Source organism: Gambusia affinis, linkage group LG03 (assembly GCF_019740435.1).
Source record: "Gambusia affinis linkage group LG03, SWU_Gaff_1.0, whole genome shotgun sequence".
NCBI classification, from domain to species: domain Eukaryota; kingdom Metazoa; phylum Chordata; class Actinopteri; order Cyprinodontiformes; family Poeciliidae; genus Gambusia; species Gambusia affinis.
The window spans coordinates 20,215,752-20,239,981 of record NC_057870.1 but is presented as its reverse complement, the minus strand read 5'-3'; the positions used below and the strand labels follow the sequence as shown (position 1 = coordinate 20,239,981).

Here is a 24,230-nt window from a genome sequence, read left to right as displayed (position 1 = left end):
CAACCACTACTCTGTTGCTTCACTATTAAACGTATTTTAATCACTATGCTTTTGTTTCATAAACATTACTGGGAAAAAAAATGTCAAAATTAAAGCATTACAAACACAAAGAAAATTTAAACCCTGTGTTTTTAGCGCTTCTTTTCAGTCGATCCAATCTTCCAGCGCCGCTTCGTCTCACATTTTGCGTCATCACTGTGTGACCTGTTCTGACGGGCAATGTGGCTCAGGTAACTGTTTGTGGAAGTTTCGATATTTTTGACTGGTCTCCTGTAACGCTGGGAGAATGTCCATGGATATGACTTTCCTCGGAACCGGGTCGGCTTATCCGTCTCCTCACCGCGGCGCCTCGGCCGTGGTGCTGCGGACGGACGGGGAGTGCTGGCTGTTTGACTGCGGAGAGGGAACCCAGACCCAACTGATGAAGAGCCAGCTCAGAGCAGGTGAGGAACCAGTCGAACCTCTTTAAGTATTTTGAAGTAAAAAAATAATAATAAAAAAGTTATTTAAGTATTTTTGCTGAAAGTTTTGCGATGATAATAAACCAGAACATTGGTTTATTACATTGCCATGGTGTCCACACAGGGCGCATCACTAAGGTTTTCATCTCCCACCTGCATGGCGATCACCTGTTCGGGTTGCCTGGTCTCCTCTGCACCGTGAGCCTCAACACCAACCCCGACATGGAGCAGAGCCTGAAATGTGTGGACATCTACGGGCCCCGGGGCCTCAGGAAGTTTCTCAGAGTGACTCTTGGCCTCACAGGATCACAGCTGCTCTTCCCATATGCAGGCAGGTGCAACGCAAACCTTCTGTTGCTAAAACTCAGGACCGAATTGAAAACATGAAAGCATTCCTTACCACTTGTTGTTGCTGTAGTGCATGAGCTGGAGTCCACGCCAGACCAGAGTCCAGAAGAGGGACAGCTGAGTCTGGAGGTATGTTTTTTTTTTTGTTTTTTCGGGGTTTTTTTTTCATTTTGAAGGAGTTAATAGTGAAAAAATAAGCCAAACAGAAAAAAAAAAACATTTTATTTATTGTTCTATGTTGATCAAGAGGTACAAGCTGTTGAGATGAACTTCATCATATAAATGCATAAAGATTATTTCAGCTTCTCTATATTTGTTTACATTTCTTTAAAAATGGAGGCTTTGAATCATTACATCAATATCTAATGTTTATTATTTTTATTTGAGTGGTGCTTGTAGGTTTCCGATTTTCTCTAACATTTGTCTAACATTACAGATGACTGTGAACTGCAGTCCTCCCCATCCACAGGAGCAGCCTGGCAGGACGATTCCTCTGGACGTTTCCAGCGACTGTTACCTCCTTTTCCAAGACAACAAGTTTGTTGTCAAGGCCTTCAGGCTGTTTCACCGCATCCCTTCCTTTGGCTTCTGCATCCAGGAACATGATCGTCCCGGAAAACTGAAAAAAGAACTACTGAAGGAGCTCGGTAACAAACACCTCCTGATTTACTATCAACCTGAGAGAGGATTGGACTGTCTTTTGAATTTACCGTAGAAAAACCCACTTTTTACCACAAACAAAAAATACATTACAATTTTTTTTATAGTGCATTTAGTACATATACTCCTTGTACTGTTGATGAACATCGCAATCTCTTGAACTTTTAAGACACGAGGGACATTTTTGGACAGTCATTTCTGTATTTTTCAACATTCTTGATTACGTTGAAAGAAAATTTCCATGAGGATGTTTATTTTTAAAACCCCTTCCCCCAAAAAGGTGTATGAGTGTGCCTAAAATATTTTAGGAAAACAAAATGGAAAAAAAAATTAAGTGTATAACCTTTTTAATGCAAATTTTAGTCTGCTTATATTTTGTTCAAACTGAATTTGAAATCATGGGCAGATTTCAGTCTAGTAACAAAGTGTGCAAATATAAACAGGAACTTTGCGAACACATTTGTATTTAAAAGGCTGAAATCCCAAGAAAAAAAAAAATTTGATGTGAAGTTTGCCAATAAGTGTTTCCTGTTTTCTTTTTTCCCCCTCAGCCAAGTCTACATTCAACATATGTTGGCCATTCTGATAAAAAGAAATATTAAACTTTTTAAGATTATGAGGTAGACGATTAAAGACTTAAAATTATATATTCTTTTTAATGATAGATGTATTTTCTCAACTTCAGGTCTTAAACCAGGCCCTCTGTACGGCCGTCTCAAAGCTGGCGAGTCTCTGCTTCTTGACAGCGGACGCTTACTGCATCCCAGTGAGGTTCTGGAAGCAGATATTCCCGGGAGGAAAGTCTGTGTGTTTGGAGACTGCAGCTCGGTGCTCGGTGAAGGAGCTTTCCGTCTGTGTGACAGGGCGGACCTTCTGGTCCACGAGGCCACCCTTGGGAACGAGCACCGGGAGAAAGCTGTGGACCACGGACACAGCACGCCTGAGATGGCAGCGGCCGTGGCTCGGACTTGCTCTGCACGGAGGCTGGTCCTTTATCATTTCAGTCAGCGCTACAAACCCAGTTCCCTACAGAAGGAGGGAGACAAGGACGTCTCAGAGCTCAAGAAGCAAGCTGACCAGGCTTTACAGGACAGTGGGGTAGAGGTGATTCTGGCAGAGGACTTTATGACTATCCCCATTCCTCTCAAAAGACAACCGTCCAGTTAAGGTTTGATGCAAGTGGATATGATTAATCTAACGTGTGTAATTTAGTTCCCAAGATGACGTATAACTGACTTTCATTTCCTTGTTCACTCTAAACCAAAATGTTACCCAGACATACCGATGCACACTAAAGGTTTTCTTACAATTCTTTTTTTTTTTTTTTCTCAATTTTCTTTAAAGGCAACGAAAAGCTACGTAATTCATTCACATCTTCCAGCAGGTTCTGGCATAACTTCTGTTTGATGACAAATGAAGGTTAACTGCCTGTATTGCAATAAATGCTTGCTAATATCTCAAGTATATAATGACAATTGTTTAATGCAGCATGCAAGTTGAAGGCATTAGGAAACTTCCACTGGGTTAGCCTGATTTAAAACCAGCTCCTTGTTCTACAGTGAGTCTGGACCCCCAACTATTGACAAATGACGGCTTGCTGGAGGGTTGGGCTGTTAATAAACCTGAAGTGTTGGAGTATTTTATTAGATGTTCCAATATTTATCTTTAAGATAACAGTTCTCACTTTCTACTACTTGCTGGGCAAATCTCCCTGTAAAAACTTTCACCTCAGGTGTTTAATTTATATTTGAGGAACAGAGAGCTTGCTCTCACTGTTTTCATCTTTAGTAAAAGTTATTGATGCTTAATCATGCTTTGGTAACTTATCTGCATTTATTTATTTTTTTCATGCCTTTTTCAAAATTTTCAGTTTCTGTCAGATGATTCTTACAAACCTAAAAAATTATTTTAAAAAGTATTAATCTACACTAGGGTTAAGTTGTGAACGTTAGTTTGACACCCATTTTTCTGGTGTGTCAACTTTTCTACTACAGCTGTTTTTTTCCCCCTATTTCGTCATCACCTACATCTGCCTTGAATATCCTGGCCTTATTGTAATATTACTAAAAAAAAAAGTATGCAATCATCTCTGAAGTTTTTCCAGAGCTTTATTTCTGGAACTGTACACAAGGTATTAAAGTACAACAGAAAATACAAAATAATGTTTAACAAAAGAAAAAAACAAAACAGCAATGTTTATGTACAATTCTTATAAACAATAAAGATAGCTTCTTGAACATTTCTCATAGTGAAGTTTTTGATTGTCTACATTTCTGGATATACATTTTTAGGTTTTGTAGGGTTTTTTATTTTTTTTATTCACAAAGGTGTTTTTCGGTTTTAAAGGATGTGAATTTTCAGTTTCAAAACACGACTGCTATATTCTGTTTAACTTTTAAACTTCTAAACACAATACAAAATATAAAATAAATTTGTTTAGTGCTTTCCTGCACACACAAATCTCAAGCCAGAGAGATCAATAAAATATCACATTTTCGAGTTCACAGGGAGGCGAGAACCTACTCAAACTACTTAATGGCCTTTACATTCTGACAGTTTTTAGTCTTTGTACAAACCACAGGTGAAATAAATATCACTGCACTGCTAAAGCTAGAAGAGCTTGAAGGACCTACTGCATTATGCACATTGCATTAAAAGAGAAACGAGCTCTTCGCATACTTAGGATCAGCAGCCATCCCTTAACCATCAAGACAAACATCGACGACTAAAAAGATTTAGGAAAGAAAGATGAGTGTCTTTTACACATGGCTGCAAAAACCGCAACATTGACTAATACCAGCACGTCTTCAGGTAAAGCCGTTTTCTGTGGCACACTAGAGAGGCAGGCGCAGCTGGCATGCGTGGTTTCAGCTGCCGCCTGGAGTTTTTGGGTATCGTGACTATCCAAACAGAGAAATGAGATTTGAACAAGTCAAATGTTTAAATACACAAAAAAAATATATAATAACCCATGACTGTACATATCTACAAATTATTGCCTTTCTGACAGAGAACCAAATTCGAAACCTTTGTATCAACACAAACTCACAAGTGTAAGAGGTCAGTTAAAAGGCGTTTTAAAGGCTATTTGCTAATTATTTACATGAAATGCAGATGTAAAGAACCTCTCTCTGATGCTGGGCTTTCAAACTGAATTTACATGATAGAACTTAGTGATGATCTGTGGGCGTGAATTTGCCGTTTACACAAACATTATGGGAGAAATGCAAACATGTACTGGACCAGACTGACGTGATGTTCCCCTGAAACAAACTAAACACTCATAGCACGATGCATAGATAAATTAAGTAAACACTACTACTGCATCCAAGTCACTGACGCCGATCCGCTGAACTTTTGTTTTTGTTTTTACAATTATGGAATTCAGTCAAGTACAAACCGCGCCATTTCTGCTACGTTACTCCCATGAAATTGTCAATTGGGTTTTTAAAGGCATCTTTCGTCAGTACAGGCTAAGCAGAGGTTACGTACGCAACTCAGAGGCTTTAAATAAACATAACACCACCAGCAGGTTTACCGAAGCTTGCTAGTAATGGAAAAAAATAAAATAAAAATGGAGCTACTTGATTGAGGAACAAATTCTACCATATTTAACAATAACAAGGTCATATACAGGTAAACCTGCCAAAGAGCAGCATGAACAAACTTAAAAGTATTAAATTAAGTCTTACAAAGGTCAAAGTATACTCAATAAATACAGAACTTTACTGTGTCAGTGTTTACATGGCTATTAACCCAATCGAAATCTTTGCATTGCTATATTGCTGTTACAGCTCCAAAGATTTCACAACAGGGAGAAAAGGAAAACAATGCGACTCCGATTACGTGAGGCTGCAAACCGTTTTCTTCACCAGCTGTTTAGAAGCACGATGATAAAACAACAAATCAGGGCCAGACATTTTGGTTTGACATGAGGAGAGAAAAACATTAGGATGCTGCAAAGGTTCGCACATGCCAAGTTAAGTCAATTTGAACTTAAAGATGAGATGCACCAAGAGACTGCCTCTTTACGGTTTCACATCAAGACATGTTTTGTGCATCGCACTCCTCAGGGGTTGATGCTGTAACTGGGCGAAAAAGACTGGGAGCTAATTATCTTAGTATCAACAAAGTCTTTGAAAATTAAACTTGTATAATTTTCAAACACTATGTGCAATCTATGTATAAATTAGGCTGCAAAAGAGCAAGAGAGAGCAAGACTTGAATCGGCTAAAGTACTGTTGTTGTTTTTCCCTTTAAGTGCTGTAAGTAAGAGAACATGCCAGATTTGCCTTTTTGAAAACTTAATCTACATTCTTTATCGAATACAAACAAGGGCTAAGTTTTGCCTCTTCAAGACAAAAAAAACTATATTAATAGGTTAAAGTGCTACAAAAAATTGTAACAAAGATTCTGATTGGTGTATCTCTATAAACTAACTCAACTTGAAGAACCTTTGCAGCAAGTCAAAACACTTCCTGGCCTCTGAGCGAATCTGCATGCTAGTGTTACTTCCACTCAGGTTTTTGGAGGTGGTGGGGGGGTCAACAACACCATCTGCACCATTCTGATTAATGAAAAGTACCTGTAAACCAAACACAACTCATAAAAAAATAAAATAATTAAATATAAGTACCACATCAAATAAAGACAGGCAACTACTAACACTAGAGGCAGAAAACAATCTGTTTTGGCAGCTGAGAAGAATGGCAGGATAACAGACTGTAGCGCTGAAGATGCTTGTATATGTCAGGGAAGAAGATTCACAACTCTCCTACTGCAGCTTCTGGGCCCCACGGTACATGGACGTTACACATCTCATAAACGCAAACGAAAATAAAATAAATGGCTATATAAACTCTTGAGAGAAATCAAGATTTTAGTTCTATATGGTAGACATCACTGATGTCATATTACACAAAAATGAAAACAAAAAGTATATTCATATACATATATATAGATATGTATATATTTATATAATAGAATTTAAACAAATCAGATTTTCCAGTGAGGTCAGTCTTATGTACAAGCAAGAAAAAAAAAGGTTTCAAAAGGGAAGAACAGAGGAAGAAGACGAGGAAGATCACTCTGACTGAAGTGCTGCAGTATGCTGTGTGTGGTGCCGTGCGTGCGCTCCCAGAAACCCGTTGGGCTCGCCGCTGCCGGCTAAGCTCCCAAAGTCTGTGACAGACACGGCCATTTTGGCGCCGGTGATTCGGTGGTGGTGCGTCGTTGTCCGTCGGGCTTCAAAGTCCACACCGAGGTTAGCGACGGAAACGTCGTTGATAAACGAGTCAGGCAGTGTCATCTTAAGTCTCTTAGAGGGCCGCTCGCAGTCCTTGTTGACGCACACTCCTCCGAGCTGGCCCAGGTCGGAGTAGAAGCCGGCGTCGAGCATGTTGAGGCAGTCGGGGTCGGCGCCGTTGGAAGGGAACCCGAGGGATTCGTCGTGGTTCAGGGATCCACGGTGTAAACTTTCCAGAGGAGGAAAGCTGTAGGAGTCTAAGCAACTCACCTCTCCAGGGGCGCATACTGTGGCTACAGTGTTGCTTAAAGCTGTGAGGAGGCAGAACTGTGTTAGCATGAAAAATCTAAAGATGACAAAAAATAAATAGGACAAGTCAAAAAATCATCTGCTATGAAGAATTTCACATTATTCCCACACAAACCTGTGAGATCGCTTGCAGTGATGGAGTTGAGCAGACTGAGCTGCTGCTCTGTTGTGGCCTCCATCCTTCCGCCTCCACCTGCGCCTGAACACACAGATGACGAGCTGTCCACCGCCAACCCCTCTGCTTCATCCACCAGCCTGTCCATCAGGTCACTGCGCAATCAAATCATAACCGAGACAATTTCTTTAACATCAGGTATCGTTTTTTTTCCACCCCAGTGTGTGAGACACGGAGCAAAAGGGTCAAACCAACTTGTTCCGGTCACTTACGTTACACCAGGATAGCTGCTGTACTTCTTCTTCCCAAACCGATTCTGCTGCACAAACACGTCGAAGCGCTCAGACTTCTTCCACATGTAATAAAACGCTACACATTCTGCTACTGTCCGTGTTGTTACCTGAGAGGACAAAAACATTAAAATTCAATAAATTGTTTTTATTTTTTTGTTTGTTTTTTACTTTGGCATAAATACTATAGTAAAAACATGAAATAAGTCTCACTTTGTGTTTCTGAATAAGGTGAAAGTTCTTGTCGTACATCTGGAGAGCATGTTCAAAATTCCTGCATTCTTCCTCCGACCATGGAGGAGATTTTTCTAAAGCAAAACACCACAAATTTTAAACAGTGATTCCAGGAATCATCTGAAAAGTAAAGGATGTCTTAACCAGAGAGTCAGTCCAAATAACTGAGCTTAAAGGCTTAAAAATTATGTTTATTAATTGATCTAACATCTGATAAGACAAACTTTAGATATTCCATGATTTACCATTATACCTCATCTGAAAAAACTTACATATTTATAAATGAAGGACCTATTGACATGGAATAATGTGATCATTTCCTTGCTTGCTTACCTTTAGAGGATTTCATATGGTTGCAGTATCTTTCTAGCGCTTCACGGATGTTGTAGTTGCATTTCACAAGCTCATACAAAGCCTAAGTTGGAAAAAATGAAGTATTAGACAAAACGCATCAGATAAAAACTACCCATCGAAATCTTGATTTTTTTTTTCAATGTGTTACATCAAAGGATTGTCAAAGAGATGTGACCTACCTGCTCGTCATCTCGAACATGCATCCCTGGTTTGTCATATCCTGTGCTTTCATCCGTTGTCCTTGACAATACTTCAGAGAGATAACTCCTAACCTTGTTTTCTGACAGAAGGTCTGGGCTCCACAGTAACTCATCATTATCTTCATACACTGTTTAAAAGAGGAGATGATTTAGAGTTGGAGCTGCTGCTTAATTCCTCTTGCTGTTGTTAAGAATTGGCAAGACAGCATGTACAGATGCAAAAAGCAGCACTCACCTTTCTCCTCATCTTTGTAGTGACAGAGGCCAGATGGCACCTCTGCTTGGTACTCTGCCCCCACCATGATTTCCTTGAAAAAAAGAGAATACAGACCATAATGAAAGCAAATACAAAACTTCTGGCTTCATGTGACATGAAGTTTATTATTACGTAATATATAATACAATGTATCACTCACTTTTCCAGAGTCATCGGGGCTTGGCCCAAGATCGTCACACTCTGATTCTTTATCCCCATCGGAGATGGCATTGGCTAAAAAAAACATTTAAAAATTAATTAATAAACACACTCCTTTACTTTCTGGCTCAGAAGCGTGAGGTTTAAACCTTCAAATAATTTTGGGAACCTACAAGGTGATCTCATTTGTCTCTAAAATTTTGCAGAATGCACAAACATTGTCAGAATTTAGTGTAAATTGGGTAACACTTTACATGTAACCTAAAGGATTTGACTATTTTCCCATGACTGACATATTGATGATCTCCTGTACATAGTTTTCTTTTTCAGGGTGAACACTTTAATCATCACCATGTTAAATATTGAAGGACACATCATCAACCATGCCAAAATGTGAAACAAAATATTATAATAAAATAAATGGATGCAAATTATGTTTGTGCAAAGTCACAATCCTAAAGCAAATATGTCATTTTTCTCTCAGTATGCTATACATAAAACTTTAACACTAACAGACACAAATCTGTAAACTTACATCGAAGTGTTCTTGGAAAGAAGTCTGTGGTCTCATGAGAAGTAACTGATGGGGTCAGATCATCAGCTGAAGATTGGGTCTCCTCCTCATAATCACCAGATAACAGATCTTTTGCTATTTCCTCCTGATGAGGCCAGAATAAATAATTAGATAGCCCACAACTAGTTATTTTGTCCTAGATATAAACTTTTAATGTTTAATGTGTGTGTGTATATTTGCAGGTCTTTACCTTATCCAATGTCATGTCAGGAAGCTCATCAGTCAGGTCCCCAGAGGAGCTGTCTATACTGGAGCCTGCTGACGCCTCATAGCGATAAATAGCCAAAAGTTCTTCCAAAGGCATGTTCCGTTCCTGATGAAAAAAAAAAACAATGTCAACATTTTTTCTGTGATCTTATGGCTGTATTAGATGGAAGATCTTTCTACCAATTTCAATAATAAACTTAAATTGGCTAAATTTAATAATTAGGATTAAATTGGGACATGCTGAATGCTTTAATGAATTGACTTCTTTTCATTTGTTGTGAACTGATCTTTTCTAAATTGTATTGAATAAGTACAAAATTTGAAGGCAAATGAAATGAGGACTAGTTTACCCTTTCTAAATCTGCAAGTTCAGAGCTGAAGTTCCTCCCGCCGTCTAAAGACTCCTCCTCTTCCAGGGTTCTCTCGTCATCATATTCATGAACTAACATTTCTGCAGTTGGGTCAAAGTCATGGTCCTCTGAAGATAAAGAGCCAACTGAACAAACAAAACAGAAATATCTTAGTGGCATAGCACACAAATTGTTTTAGGAAAATCACACAAACACAAGAGAGCACCAGTCTAGATTGTTCAGATTTCAATGCAATTAAAATAGTCAGTATCCTTCTAATAATTAAGTAATACAAAACATTTATTTAAAAATGGCTTTGGCAAATTAAACATAAAAACAATAATTCATGGTGAATTAATTACCTGGACTTGAACTTCCTAGAGAAGCCTGAAAGTAAAAAGAGCAAAAAATTTCAACACAGCTTTGTCATTATGAGAAAAAAGAACCCTACCACAAAAACAATTCATGGATAATATGGGAAATTTGTGATGCATATGGATCTATAAGCTAATAAACATTTTGTTCATTAATGTAACTTTAACAGTGTTTGATTCGCCTGAAAACAAGCTGATGTTTTTTGACTATTGGTTGACATTTTCAAATACTGAAAGACCGAAAATCTAATAATTTAATAGGTTACAACCTGCTTTATTAGGTCTCTCCCACACGCAAACACACACACACACGACCACACACCAGGCTGTATTAAAATGCTGACATAATTTTCAACTAAAATGTAGGGCTCAACTATAATGTTTCATTTTAAAAAGTATATAAGATGAATGCATTTTCATTTCAAGACAGCATAATGTCACCATTTTTAAAGATAAACACACATTTTAAATCATAGCGCTAATATATATGAAATTATCACACTTCTCTAGAATAGCAATATTTAAAAGATTTTTAAAACTAAGACTTTTTAAAATATTTTTTCCCCCGCAAAATGTTTTATTGAAAATTCAGAGGCATAAATGACACCAGAAATTCAGCTGCTAAAACACTGCACTTGTCTTAAGCATTAAACTACAAATACAATCTTAACATAAAATGATTTGATGCCCTTTCAGATTAAACTGGTTGTGTTAACAATTCTGCTAACATACCTGAAAGCAAAAAAATGCATGACGTTTTTACAGCTACAGCAATAAAAATGAAGCAAACTCGCAAAATGATAAGCTCCAAAAATTCGTAATTTGATCAAAATAGTATCACTGAAAAAAATCCCAGAAATAACCTAAAATAGTCAGCATGATGGGCCAAATGTAAGTATCCATTTATTTTAAATGTCTCTGCTCCAAACAGCATCATGCATTCATCCAGAATACATGTTAACAATCCACAATGGGGGATACATAGTCAGAAATACCGTTATGGTTACCTGCTATAGGTAGCTAATTTGACATGAGCCGCAAGTCATATTGCAATTTCAGATTTGGAGCAAGGAATTGGGATTCTCCACTACATCCAAATAAATCAGGCCCCTGTGTAAAAGACAACAGCAAGATTTGAACTGAATCTGCTCCCGAAACAGTTTGCTAGCCGCCAAGCTAACCCTAAAAGCTTAATGTTAACGCTCTGCATCGAGAAATGTAAACACTAATTTGGTTTGTATCGCGCCGTCATCGATGGGGAAAGATGTTCTTTTCCACAAAGGTGTTGTAAAATTAGCTCAAGCCGTTCAAATAAAACTTAAACTATAATAAACTCGAAATGCTCTGTTATTTCCCTTAAGGAGCCGACTGGCGTTAAATTTACGTATCAATTTACACAGCCGCTACTGCGAAGCAGCTGAGAGCGAAGGCGCAGAGGCCTCCTAGTGAAGGATCACTTCAGACATTCAAGCATATTTTATAGGAATAAAAATGACATTTATGGCATAAAACACGCTATACATGCAGGAAAAACGTTTTTCTCCTCAATCGATAACATAAAGATTAAAACTAAAATACGTGAATACAAAAAATATCGATTAAAGACTGGGAGCTTCTCCCCTGTTTTCCCTCTTACCTCCGCCATATTGGTACCTTTAGCTAATGAGCTCGTCCTAGCGCAATACCCGGATGAGAGCTCTGAGCCAATCACAAGTCCAGGTGACGGCTGTAGTCGTGACGCCGGTCAAACCAACCACTGATCACAGTAACGGTAATGATCAATAAATGTTAAATTGACACAGGGCATTTAAAGAAAACGTGAAAAAACCCAAATCAGATAATTTTTTTATACAGAACATAATAGATGTCATGTCACCGACCCAAATAATACCTCACGAACCAGCAGCTCCAGCAGTTTGCTAGAACATTCCTGGTACGGTCTCAGAACATACTAGCTTATATTTCCTGCTCTTCCTATTACATATTGTAGCTATCTCATTTCCAAAGCTCTGTTATAGACATGATCATTTATTTTGTTCCGTTGTACTTGCAGCATAAGAAATCTTTTGGAACCCTGCTAGGAAAATGACCATAGGCAAATTATTGAACCTTTTCAGTCTATAATGTAAAGGCATTAGTCGTCCAATATGATTCTTCCCTAATGCATTAAATTTACCAAAGTTTTTCTTCTCATGTGTTTTCAATCACATTTAAGGGTGGCAAAAAAAAACAAACAAAAAAAACAAACAAAAATAACTCAGAATAAACTTTCTTAAAGGGTTTTTCACAGCCGATCATCGAAACAACAAATAGACTAGCATTCTATTAGTTGTGCACTGGGCAAACACTTTCTTTTACACCTAATTTTCATATAAAATTTTTACATTTTATAAACATGGTAAATGTTTTATAAATTCGTAATCAAATATTTTAGTACAGTTTTCAATCCTTAGTTTTTCATCGATAGTCAGCAATTTCAAAACCTAACAAATCTTCATCATAGATGTTGAAATATCAAAAGTAGAGTCACCTTAAAATGTTATTTGACTCTACAACATTGCCTTCAAAGAGATTAAAGCAATTTGTTTCTTGTACAATGGCCAGCAGGAGGCAACATAAGTGCAGGGAATGATGCTTTTCAAACCGATTACATTTCCCTGAATCGGGTTAGATGAGAATCAGGATGGGACCGACATAGATTCTGCTTAAAAGATGAGCAAAAAAACAAAGAAAGAAAAAAAATAGATCATATTTTTTAGTGACCATTATTTTGTTTTTGAAATTTTATCTTGCTCAAGAAAGCTATGACTCTGTCATGTATAAAACTGCTGTGCAATTTACAATTATTTAAACAAATGTTAATTTTACTCTGTAAGCCATAGGAAAATGTTATTGTTTTCTAAATTATCAGTGCTTTGGCATTGCTACATTAAGCACAGTTTCCCTATTATTTTATCCAATGAAATGTAGTATTTATTTAGTCAGTGTTATTATTATTTTGTTTCGCTGCCACAGGAAGTTAATGTCTCCAAATCTGGAAAGTGGAATCCCATTGAAGGACATACAGTGTGGGCTTCATTGGAGGACTTATGAGTCACGGTTTCAGACTATTCAGAGGAACCTCCCTTCACAGGTTATACTTGAACCATATATGAGTGGGTTTTAACAGGTAATGATTCTATACTCCCTTTCATACCACTTCCCATACATTCCAGAGAAACAACTAGGGCACCCTATGAAAGCTTCTCTTTTTTCTAAGGTAACCCAGAGAGTATTTTGTACATGTAAGTACTTTAAGCATGGCAGTTAAGGGGTTAATATCAATTTTAATACTCATAAACATTTTAAGTTATATACGCAAACAATAAGGATGGAAGAAGAAAACAAGTTATAACTGCAACAGACTGGTGACCTATCCAGGGTGTACCCCGCCTCTCGCCCAAAACGTTCACTGGAGATAGGCACCAGTACCCCTCCCGACCTCACTAGGGACAAGGATGTACAGAAAAATGGATGGATGGATGGAACAAGTTATAAGTTTGGTTAAAAATGTAATAAAGAAAAACAATTTTTGATGAGGAATAAATTAAGACAATCCCAAATTCTTCCCACTTAAAATGGCTAAGTTACATATGACATCAGCTAATAAGACTGCGAATGCTTACATTTTAGGACATGTGTGCAACGGGAAATCAAGAGAAAATGCCTTGTAAGATAAGACCTGTCCTGATAGGACAGAATAAAGTTTGCCAGATAGAACATTGACAAGTACCAGCTGTTCTAGAATAATGTTTTATTCTTTTGAAAGATGAGTGTAAAACTGACTTATTTGTACACCAAGAGAACAGAGTATGTGTGTTTGGAGTGAGCCAAATATATTAAGAAAAGAACCTCACAAAATCTAAATAGTTTGGGATGCTTTGCGGCTTGCTGCATGACCTGGTCAGGTACCTGGACTGTTCGGTGTGAAAGCAACATTAGATTTACAAAAATTCTCAAACATCTTACATTTGAAAATATAAAAAAAGTGTGCAAAACTTTCTTCTGAACTATGTCAGAAACTGTTAAATGAGTACAACAATCATCTCACTCTACTTATGTCAATCAGAGAGATTACCATACCATCAGTGTGTCCTAACTGTTCTCACGATGTTGCATGTGCAACTAGTAGTGGTACAAATATTCTGTCCAGAAAATGGTGTCAGCTGATGTTCAGCATATCAGCTGTGATTGGTCCAATCACATAAAGCAAGCAAGTAGTTGTTTATGTCTCTTGGTTGTGTTGAACAAACCTTGCCCTGAAGCAAGGAATATTTTTAAACATCCAATTTAATAGATTTGTAAAACAAAGCAAAATAAAATAAAAATAGAATTAAGCTGAAGCAGATTTAAAAAAAAGCATACAAAATATTTAAATTACAATGCTGATTTTAAGTGAATGTTGTGAAGAGCTTTATTTAAAACATGGCAATCAAGTGTTTATGATTAATATATCATTGTTCTTAATAAAGAAAAAAATAAGAAAGAAAGTAAGAAAGTAAAAAAGAAAGAAAGAAAGATGTAATCTATTATGGCAGTTGGCTAGATTACATGAAACGTAATTTTTGTTGGATTTCTTAGCTGGTGCATCCTTTAAACACAGTAAAATAAAAGCAACATTTTCTACCTGTTTTGTTCCCCTTCATCCCTCCCTCTCTGGCAAATCTATGATTACTCATTTAAAAGCACTTTAAATCCCTACTTTCACAGAACAATGTTGTCAGGAAGATATGTGGGCCCTTACTTAATGAGTGAAATTGCCAGGTCAACAAGTTATCCTCTGACGTAGGTTGTGAAGAGGCGGGTTAGAAAGGGTCATCTATCCATTGTTATACTGCAAACCGGAAGCGCATGATTAACACAGGCCCACACCTACACTGAATCTGCAGTGGTCCGGCAACTGCCCACTCAGCTGATGTACCTCATAATGCATTGTAACACTAATAACTTTATAATTTATAATTATCCCAGAGCCTAAATGTTTTCATTTAGGCTCTGGGATAAATGGAGACATTCACTGCATGTTGATTAAGCTAAATATAATGCATCGTTTAGGAATGGCACACTGACTGAAATGTAAAAACTGCTAGACTATAACAATTAAAGTGTTCATCAACTCAGCTTGTCTATATCGATATAATATAATATAATATTTTATTTTGAATAAAAAAAAAAAATACATTTAATTAAGAACAATAAATAAGAAGTTTTTTTGAAAACATACAATGAGGAAAATTAAATGTCATTAATACCCGACTAAAATATGTTTTTAGATAAAGGAATATCTATTAATCTATTAATTAAATTGATTATTTGCTGAGCTCTCTAGTGGGATAGAAAAGTGACAAAATAGTAACACTGCTGAATATGTTCCCGTTTTAAGCTTTTAAAGTTCACTGTGTACTTTCCATGAACACTTAGGGACTCAGTGTCCATAAAATAACTGACCACCAGGTGGCAGTGTATGGATGCTTTGGGTTCAAGATGACTCAGCTAAAGCATTTTTCCATTTTCTCTATGTTGCTAATACACCATCCTTAGCAGTGTGTGCTGCAGCAAAAAAGAAAAAAAAACAAAACAAAACAAAAAAAAAAACACACATTCAAAGTACATTGTTTGGATGAATCATGGAAACTCCAACATGCGCAATGACACAGGCCTGGTTTATCAAGCCGAACATTTCAGTCCACCAATAACAGTGAGCAGCTGCAGAGCAGTTTCCACAGTGTCAACAAACTCATCTGAAGGACTTTGCCATTTGGAAGTCTATATTATTCATCCTAAGCATAAACATGGCGTTGTACTTTTTGGTAACAAAGTAATTTCCACGAAACTCATGAAAAGTGATCGTATGTCTCACTATTTGCGTTGGCCCGTGAAATGAACTGGAAATAGATGCAAGTAAACAGTTTACAAAGAAGGTAAATACAACCACAAAAGCAGCCTCTGTCGGCAAGCATCAATCAAGATTGAATTAGTTGATGAGAAACACATGCAAGCTGCATTTAGGCATTTTGTGGTAGCTCTAACAGTTCCTAGTGCATATAATATTTTTCATGAATGAAAACAGATAATTGAAGTTACTTGAATATATTTCAAATATTTATTATGCTCACAGCAGAATCATGCACTATCTTAGAAAGTGTAAATAGACCTTTGACACATTGTGGAATGCATTACCAATATTCGTCCTGTTTCTATAGTAAAAGCTCTCCGAGTCCAGCCTGTCAGGTCAACTTGGATGCTGTGTCTTGGTTGGTTTGTGCCACATTCATTCTAGTTTCAGATGGAATTGGACAGTGTAACATAATCTATAGGAGAAAAGAAACACAATTAATTTTTTAAGTGCAAAAGTGTTTTTTTTGCATATGTACGTTCTCTGACTTTTTTCCTCAGCATACAAATATGATAAAATGGTTAAATAGGAAAGGTTTTCCTAATACAGGTCTTGTGTGTTTTGCTAATTATTTGTGAAGTTTTTCCTGAAAAATAAGAAGTGGCTTGGGGACAAAAGTGGTTTGTGGTTAGAAAAAAATTGTTAGTGAGATCAAAAATAAAACATCTCTGATATTTTGGTTCTGAAATGCAGCCATCTAGACTCTCAGGAGGGGTTGTTTCATTTTTACGGGTACATTAGCAACCATGTGTTCATACACTGAAGCTCTTGTGAAGTAAGAGCTACAGTGGAAGAGTCATTATTTTTCCTATGTATGATTCTACTGGATAAAGGTGCTGAAGTACTTCTTAAGAGCTCATCTGAACAGATGTGGGCAAGGGAAACAGACTGAAATAAACACAACTATTTATGCCATGATGAAAGGACACCTCAACTGAAGCAGACAAAACAAACAAAATCATGCATACAGTTTCAGGTTGTCAACATCTACCTTATAAAGATGTTTTTGTACACCCCATTGTTACTTACATGTTCCAGCTTGTATTACATAATTCTTTCATGCTAATTTTGTTCAAATGCATCTATGATCACATTTTAAATCTCTTTTTGGTTGGCCTTGTACATTCAACTTTTTGCCTCTCTTTGCAAAGCTTCTGCATATAACTTGTGCCATCTTAGACCAGATCTAGGTTTAGAATTTTATTGTATTTTTGAAACATTTGTACAGTTTTTCTTTGTTTCTGCTCATGTGTAATCCACATTCAGTGGAAGTTAGGTAACAGTTTATGAAAATGCTGTGTCTCCATTCCACAGCAGTTTTTATTGACGTTCTTACCTTCTGTAGTAATTTTTCTATTGAAGTTGAGCTTCCACATTTATTTGCCTTAAGTTTCTATTCTATTCTATTCTATTCTATTCTGTTCTATTCTATTGCAACACACCAACTTCGTATTTCTCAGACACCACACAAGAAAAAAGTCCATATGCTTGATGCACAAGCTACAAGAACTCCCAATGCAGAGGAACAGAAAAAACATGATGTTTCTTGCAGCTTTCGGAGGGAAGAAAAGTTGTTTCTGTTATTGTCGAGTATGAATTGACATGATCTTACCAAGTTTTTTGGCCCATTCTAAGACAGAGCATACCCCTCACTGAACAAAAAGACACACGCAAAAGCATAGATAAAGGACAGGCCAAAAATAATTCCCTGATGAACAAATTGCCTGGTTAAGGTTTCAGTCTTTGGTGTAACCATAATTAGGCAATATTTTGCTTCTTCCTATATTTTACATCAACTCTATTAAATTGCTGACTAGTTGAGGACCCTTGGTACATTTATATCCTGCTAAGTATACCAATCAGAACAACTGAAAAGTCCAGAACTGTTTCTTTATTAAATCACCTCCTAATGCACCTACCTAACTTCATTTTAATGCAGCCATTGTGAGCTGATACACGATTGTCTGCAGTCTGTGAGGAATCTGTTGTGTCTCCTCAGTTGCTGGTGAGGTTAGGGAGTTGGAAGCATGCATCAACCATGTGTGTGGGAATTAGCAGGGCTGCTTCTGAACTCGGCCCCTCACTGAGCTCTGAAGCGTTGCACAGCAAATTCAATATTTCACCTGCTGCCTTCATGTAATGTGTGGAAGATATATGTGCATGACTGACCAAAGGTTTTGAAATTTAATCTGGGGTAATTAGAAATAGTTATGTAGGGTCAGAACAAAGTTCCATTTCATAACTGTAAATTATTTCAAATGTATTCGTGTTTAACTTTTTTTTTTACAAGTTTCTTTTCTTTAGTAATTGATTGTTCTGTGATGCCTCACTTTGATGAACCAGCTAAAAAATTATAAATATGTAAATTATGCATATTTATAAATATAAATATGCATAATTTAACTGAATTGTGGATTTCTTTTCTGAATATTTTATATTAAACTCTGTTTCCACCTATTGTGAAAAAAGTACCCAGAGTCATCTTTTGCTGGTAGGTATTAAATATTAGAGTCACATAATCATATTATCTCCAAAGCATACAGGGAGAAAATAAGCTAACAGAAAATACCTGACACACTCTAAACCAAAAAGTCATTCGTGTAAAGACTAAAACTACAAAAGTAAACACAAAGACAAGGCACAAAGACAATAATTTTAGCTGAACACACACTGAATGACTTTGGGAAGAAAAAACAATCTTGAAACTGCAAGAACTGCTAGAGAAAGAGTCTAGTTGTCCTCTCTCTCATAGAAATACAGAATAAGAAAAGACAGAAAGTTCATTCACTCAGCAAACATGGCTGCCATAGTATAAACCACTCTTGACCAAAAGGGAAACACAGGCTAAGCTCACATTTCCCTAACATTTGGAAGATCCCCCAAGACTACAAGTTTCATGCATTGGCAGGACAAAAGTGGAACTTTTTGGAAGGTATGTGTACCATTAAATTTGCTTTAAGGAAAAGCAGGAAACAGGATGTCTCTCTGATGAACACACACCATCAGGGTAGACAGGTACTCTGCTTTGTCATGACAGAATGGAATGAGACAGATCATCTGTGAAAAAATTTAGCTTCTCTGACTTCTCTCAGTGCTACCTAGAAACAAGCACCTAGAAACTTAGCCCTGTTAATCCCCCTTGCATTGCCTGTGACGCAAGGGTGATAACTCTTCCTCTTTCCTCTCTTCTTCCTGATAGAGCCTGTCATGAATGCTAGCAAGCTAGCATGGCTACCGATCACTGTGGACAAACACTGTCATTGTGTTGCTATAAATAACCACTAGCACCTTGACAGCAAGTACACATGGATGATTGACAGCGCTAAGACAGGAGTGAGTGCATTTCTTCAGACAGCAATAATAGCCCAGGGAGAAGGTGGAGGAGATTAATCTTTTCACAGATTATCTGTCTCTTATTACACTGTCACTACTTAGTGATGGTTCTAAGAAATATGTAGAAAACTTATATTGTTAAAAAAGTTCTATACTGTATCTTTAAAGTCTGTACACGCTGATTCCATTAAACCAAAGTCACATTCTTTGTGTTCACAATCTTGACCAATAAAGCCTATTCTGATCCTTATATTAGACTTCAACTTATTAACTGAAACATTTGAGTGTGACAAAAACACTAAAGCAGAAGAAATTCCTAAGAGGGCAAAAAAATTTTTACGACATGGTAGAACATCACAAGACGAGGCTCAGTCTCCACTTCATGAGAAGTAAACCCTTCCAATTCTTAGAAAATGTATCAGCTTAAAGTTTATGTAAAAGGGTCTAAATCCTGAAAAACACAGCGCTTCTGTCTGTGCTCTGATTCCTTTTTGTAAATATTTGCAGCTCCACAAGGAGAAACAGTGAGTGGGCAATGCAATTTCCTTTCTTTCTGTGCTCAGACATAGTATCCATTTGTGTAGGTGTTTGTATTTCTAATCACCACCTGCGTCACTCTGGGCGCTCACGTTTCACGTAAAATCACTTCTCTCAATGACTAGTTCTTAAAGAATCAGTTGCGGAAATGCCCATATTTGTGAATATGACGCAACATGTCAGTGGCTAGGAAAGGCAATGTGAGCCTTTCTATTCCTTTTAAAGCAAGATAATCATTTATTAACCCAACACGAACAAAGGTTAAAAGATGTTCTCAAATTGCCAAGAAAAAAAAGAAAAAGATGTTTGTTCATATACCAACAGATCAAATGTTGTTTCCTTTCACACATCAATGCTCCCTTTGAAGGCATTCATTCAGATGCATCTGCATACAGGAATGACAGTTCAGAGAGACACTTATCATGGCAGCAATGGTGAAGGTCTTTAGCAGTTTAGGCAGGATGCTGGGCTCCAAAAGCTCCTTTGATTCGAGTCCTGCGAAGAATATGCAAAGTGATGAGCAATGCACCAAATGTGAAGGAAAGAGGAAACAGCTGTGTTGTCATGGATGAGAGGCTCCTCACAACGAGACACGTGGGTGATCCTGTCTCCATGGGAACCTAAGATTCTGCCACAAGAACAGTTTGTGAAGCAAAGAGGAACAGAGGATGGAGAGTGAAAACTTGGGAAATGTTCTATTTCTTTCTTCTTTTTTTTTGTTCTTTGGAATGTAAATTAATTCATGTTTCATATACGCACCTCCCATTCTTGAACAGCCATTCTCAGTCGCTAAAACACAAAAAGGAAATATCAGCTTGAGCCACCTACACAGTGGCTCCCAAAGCTATTAACGAAAATGAGACAGGCTTTACAATGGGCCTGCCTTTGGGAAAAAAAAGTTGTGGCACACTTAAGAAGAGTGGCTCTTTTTTTCTGATTGAGAGAACAAGTGAAAAGGAATCATTATCTTCCTTGGGAAAGTTAGCTTCTAGTTGCTGATACTTGACTTGTAGACATATGGTAACCTCAAATAGGTATATATGTGTGGATTTTTTTTTTTTTTATCAATACAAAAAGCTAAATCCTGTGCAAAGAAATACTGACATAAACAGATTTTTGAGTTGAGATTTGGCAATTTAGAGAAAGTACTCTTTCGAGCAATTATGTAATCAGAGCAGTCGTGTTCCATCCACAATTTTCAGTGTCCTTTCTTGATATTTTAATCGATGGACCTGCACATGGTTGCACATAATGTTGAAGCGAAAAATGATATAGGGTTTATAAACCATTACACTTTAAAATCTAAAGTGTGGCATGTATTTCTATTTATCATCCTTTAGTCTGATATAGGTAAATATAATGAAGAGCAACTAAATCCCTTCAGAAGTTTCTTTACTAGTTTATGGGGATGACACATGTTGACTTGGAACTATTAGTTGTGCACTTCACAAATCTGACCTTTGTGGAAGAGTTGCATGAAGAAATCCCATATCACTGCAGGGAACATACTGCATATGTGGGAGAATTTGTTCTGGCTATGTGAAACCAAATTGAACCTTTTGGCCTTTGTGCATTTACAAGTATGTTAGAAAAAAGGAAAACTTGTATTAAACACGCTCTTTTCATTGTGAAGTTTGGTTGTGGCAGCATCATGCTTTGGAAAATAAAAATCGTTGGCAGTGATATGCGACTGCTCAGCATGACAGAGGCACCGTCTGCTGATTCGAGGCTCCCACAAACAAAGAGGACCTACGACACACGTCAAGTTGTGTTTGATATTTCCTGGGAACAGATTTGTTCCCAATATGAAGATATGTCTTCAGTTGGTTTTTATGTTGATTTCTTCAATTCTTATAACTTGGTCTGACCAGTGATAACTCAGTTAGGTGCTTCTCCGATTTAAGAAAAACTCTTGGTGATTTGCTTTGGGAGTCATTGCTTTGTGAGCTGTCAATGCAAAAAGTTCACATTTCTGGCAGAGCTATTGTGCTGTCAGTTTATCACTCGCCTGCTGCTAACTGGGTGATTAGCTAGGTAAAGCTAAGACTGCTGCTTTAGTTAGAGATGAAAAACTCTGCACTTACAGTTGTGATTTGTGTAGTGGTGTGTTGGCGTGTGTGCATATGTCTGACTCTGCAGCAATGTTAGTGGTGAGGGAGACACGATTCTGCTGCAGCACCAAGTTGTGCAGTCTCTCATATCCCCTCGTGCTGTGTACAGTGTGACGTTGAGATCATGTCAGATATTTGAAACAGTACAGTGTGTGTCAGGCTTTAGAAGCTGTAAAAGACTTGAGACTGAAAGGGAAGTTCAACTTTTAGCAGGATCAAAGCATAATCCATGTATTACATCTGCACACTAAAAAAGTAACATGTAAAGCCAAGTTGAAAATCTTTGTCATAACTGGAAAACTGGAAAACTATGTGTTGGTGAACAGCATTTTGGCCAGTCTGACTCAGCTGGAGCTACGTTGGACAGAAGAATGAGCAAAAAGGTCAAATGTGCCCAGCTGGTAGAGCCATGCCTCAAAAAATCTGAAGCAGTTTTTCACTGATCAAGAGGATTCTGAAAAGAGTTGACAGAGGGGTTGAATAAAATTTTATGATAACAATTGGGGGAAAAAAAGTACCAGTTTTCTTCAACTTAAAAAATTAAACACTACTTTAAGTAGCATCATAAAATCCCATTAAAATAGATAAATGTAAATTGGGGTTATAATTTGACAATGGAGAAAGTGTGCAGGGAGATTGAAAAGTTATGTTTAAGTTAATAAGAGAGTCAATTAAAAGATTGCTAGTGGAGATAAAACTAACAATTTGATAATTATATTTCTAAACCAGTGACGTGCGGTGAGGTTCATAGCTGGTGAGGCACTGACGTCATCAGAATCAGATTTGCAAATAGATGCATAGATTGACAGCAGTTTACAGGTTATGTTTCACTTCTGCATCCTTACACATACAAACTGTAGCTCACAAAACACACATTTCCTTAAAAAACAAAACAAAATAAATGTTATTACTGTCTTACCTAAGGTTTTATTTTGTCATTTATATTATCTCCTGCTTCGATTGAAAGTCCACTTGAGAAAACTTTTTTAGTGTTGTAATGTAGTCATCCATGTCGAAAATCGGGATAAGCGAGAGGAAAAAAATCACTATTTCTATTATAATCTCCATCGCTGCACTTGACTTGCTTCCCGAATCGTTTAGCCTAGCTCGCTGTCACTTACTCGGCAGTTGAGGAGTGAACAAGACGAACGTCTGGGATCTTGAGCGCCCCCTGCCATGAGGCAAGAGAACTGCCTGCCTCACCTCGAACCTGTTCTCTGCCGTTTATAATCGCTCATTACACGAAACACGTTACACAAACACAGTTGGTGACAAAAAGCACTGTACATTATATACATAAGCTAAATTATTGGAAATAAGTTCACATATTAAATTTGTTTAAACCATTTTATTGACGCCGTACAGCAACATGCTCTCTCCGCTTAGCAGCCAGCGCAGAGCCAGGGGTTGCGCAATCCAAGGTGAGGCAGAGCTCGCTGCTGCCTCACCGGCATCGCTTCCAAGCATTTGAATGGGAAAATAAGAAAATTCAGCGATTTTGAACAAATAAAAATCGAAATTGGTGAAGCTACATGAAAAATACATATTTTTTAGTACAAACCACCGGATGAATATAACAATTTAAATTACTTTATGATTATATATTTTCTTTCTTTCCATGATGGCTGGTGAGGCACTGCCTCACCTGCCTCCCCTGACCGCACGTCACTGTTCTAAACTGATCTGTGCTCCAGCTATCTCAGCTCTTTTATCGGTATTGGGGCATCTGAACTATCCTTTAACATTTAATCTTATAAACACAAAGAACTCAATTTCCCGTTGTTTTATCCAAACTAATGTTGAGAAAGAACGGTAGGACCTATTGTTAGCAACAAGATGCATTTTGCTCGCAGCTTTAAGTTTATATGTGCAGTTAATCTGCCTATTGTTCATATGGCAAAATGAACAAAAACTGTCTAAATAGAAAATAAATAAATTATTAAAGCATAAATATCAGTCTCCTAAACTGGAATACGTTTATGCTTAATAAACTTGACAGTTGCATAAATATAACCTTTACAATAAATGCAACCTTCAAAAGGGACCAGCCTTGTCTTCCCAGTGACCTGCAGAGAGGGGGCTTTATGTCATCATCTTTTTTTCTTTTTTAAGTCTAAGCCCTGACATGTAGAGACGGCCCAGCTGTCTCCACAGACGCCTGCCTGGAAGCAAAAGCTC

At 37.4% G+C, this 24,230-nt stretch overlaps 2 protein-coding genes across 5 annotated transcripts; one reads left to right on the top strand and one right to left on the bottom strand.

The window, feature by feature from the left end:
- Positions 1 to 147: 147 nt before the first annotated feature.
- Positions 148 to 6,241, top strand: elac1 (elaC ribonuclease Z 1). Its single transcript, XM_044109892.1, has 5 exons — positions 148 to 443; positions 586 to 792; positions 880 to 938; positions 1,246 to 1,456; positions 2,155 to 6,241. Exons 1-5 carry the CDS (start codon positions 287 to 289, stop codon positions 2,634 to 2,636), a joined length of 1,116 nt encoding a protein of 371 aa, XP_043965827.1. The 5' UTR covers positions 148 to 286; the 3' UTR covers positions 2,637 to 6,241.
- mier3b (mesoderm induction early response 1, family member 3 b) lies at positions 3,560 to 16,479 on the bottom strand. Of its 4 annotated transcripts, none has more exons than XM_044109870.1 (13): positions 16,356 to 16,479; positions 10,125 to 10,149; positions 9,763 to 9,908; positions 9,396 to 9,518; positions 9,167 to 9,290; positions 8,633 to 8,706; positions 8,452 to 8,524; positions 8,196 to 8,344; positions 7,996 to 8,077; positions 7,642 to 7,736; positions 7,411 to 7,538; positions 7,139 to 7,293; positions 3,560 to 7,025 (listed from the first exon to the last, which is right to left on the bottom strand). In XM_044109870.1, exons 3-13 carry the CDS (start codon positions 9,859 to 9,861, stop codon positions 6,553 to 6,555), a joined length of 1,575 nt encoding a protein of 524 aa, XP_043965805.1. In that variant the 5' UTR covers positions 9,862 to 9,908; positions 10,125 to 10,149; positions 16,356 to 16,479; the 3' UTR covers positions 3,560 to 6,552. The 4 variants fall into 4 exon arrangements, with proteins under 4 accessions (XP_043965805.1, XP_043965786.1, XP_043965794.1 ...); XM_044109851.1 differs by lacking the exon at positions 16,356 to 16,479 and adding an exon at positions 11,773 to 11,882; XM_044109859.1 differs by lacking the exon at positions 16,356 to 16,479 and adding an exon at positions 11,144 to 11,614.
- Between the last annotated feature and the right edge of the window lie 7,751 nt (positions 16,480 to 24,230).

Excerpts from the sequence above, each read along its gene's own strand:
- elac1 (XM_044109892.1), top strand. The coding sequence starts at position 287 with ATGTCCATGGATATGACTTTCCTCGGAACCGGGTCGGCTTATCCGTCT. Across the intron at positions 444-585 it reads GAAGAGCCAGCTCAGAGCAG|GGCGCATCACTAAGGTTTTC; the intron begins GTGAGGAACCAG and ends GTGTCCACACAG. Across the intron at positions 939-1,245 it reads AGGGACAGCTGAGTCTGGAG|ATGACTGTGAACTGCAGTCC; the intron begins GTATGTTTTTTT and ends CTAACATTACAG.
- mier3b (XM_044109851.1), bottom strand. Across the intron at positions 9,909-10,124 it reads TCTAGGAAGTTCAAGTCCAG|TTGGCTCTTTATCTTCAGAG; the intron begins GTAATTAATTCA and ends TTGTTTGTTCAG. Across the intron at positions 8,707-9,166 it reads CTTTCCAAGAACACTTCGAT|CCAATGCCATCTCCGATGGG; the intron begins GTAAGTTTACAG and ends TGTTTTTTTTAG.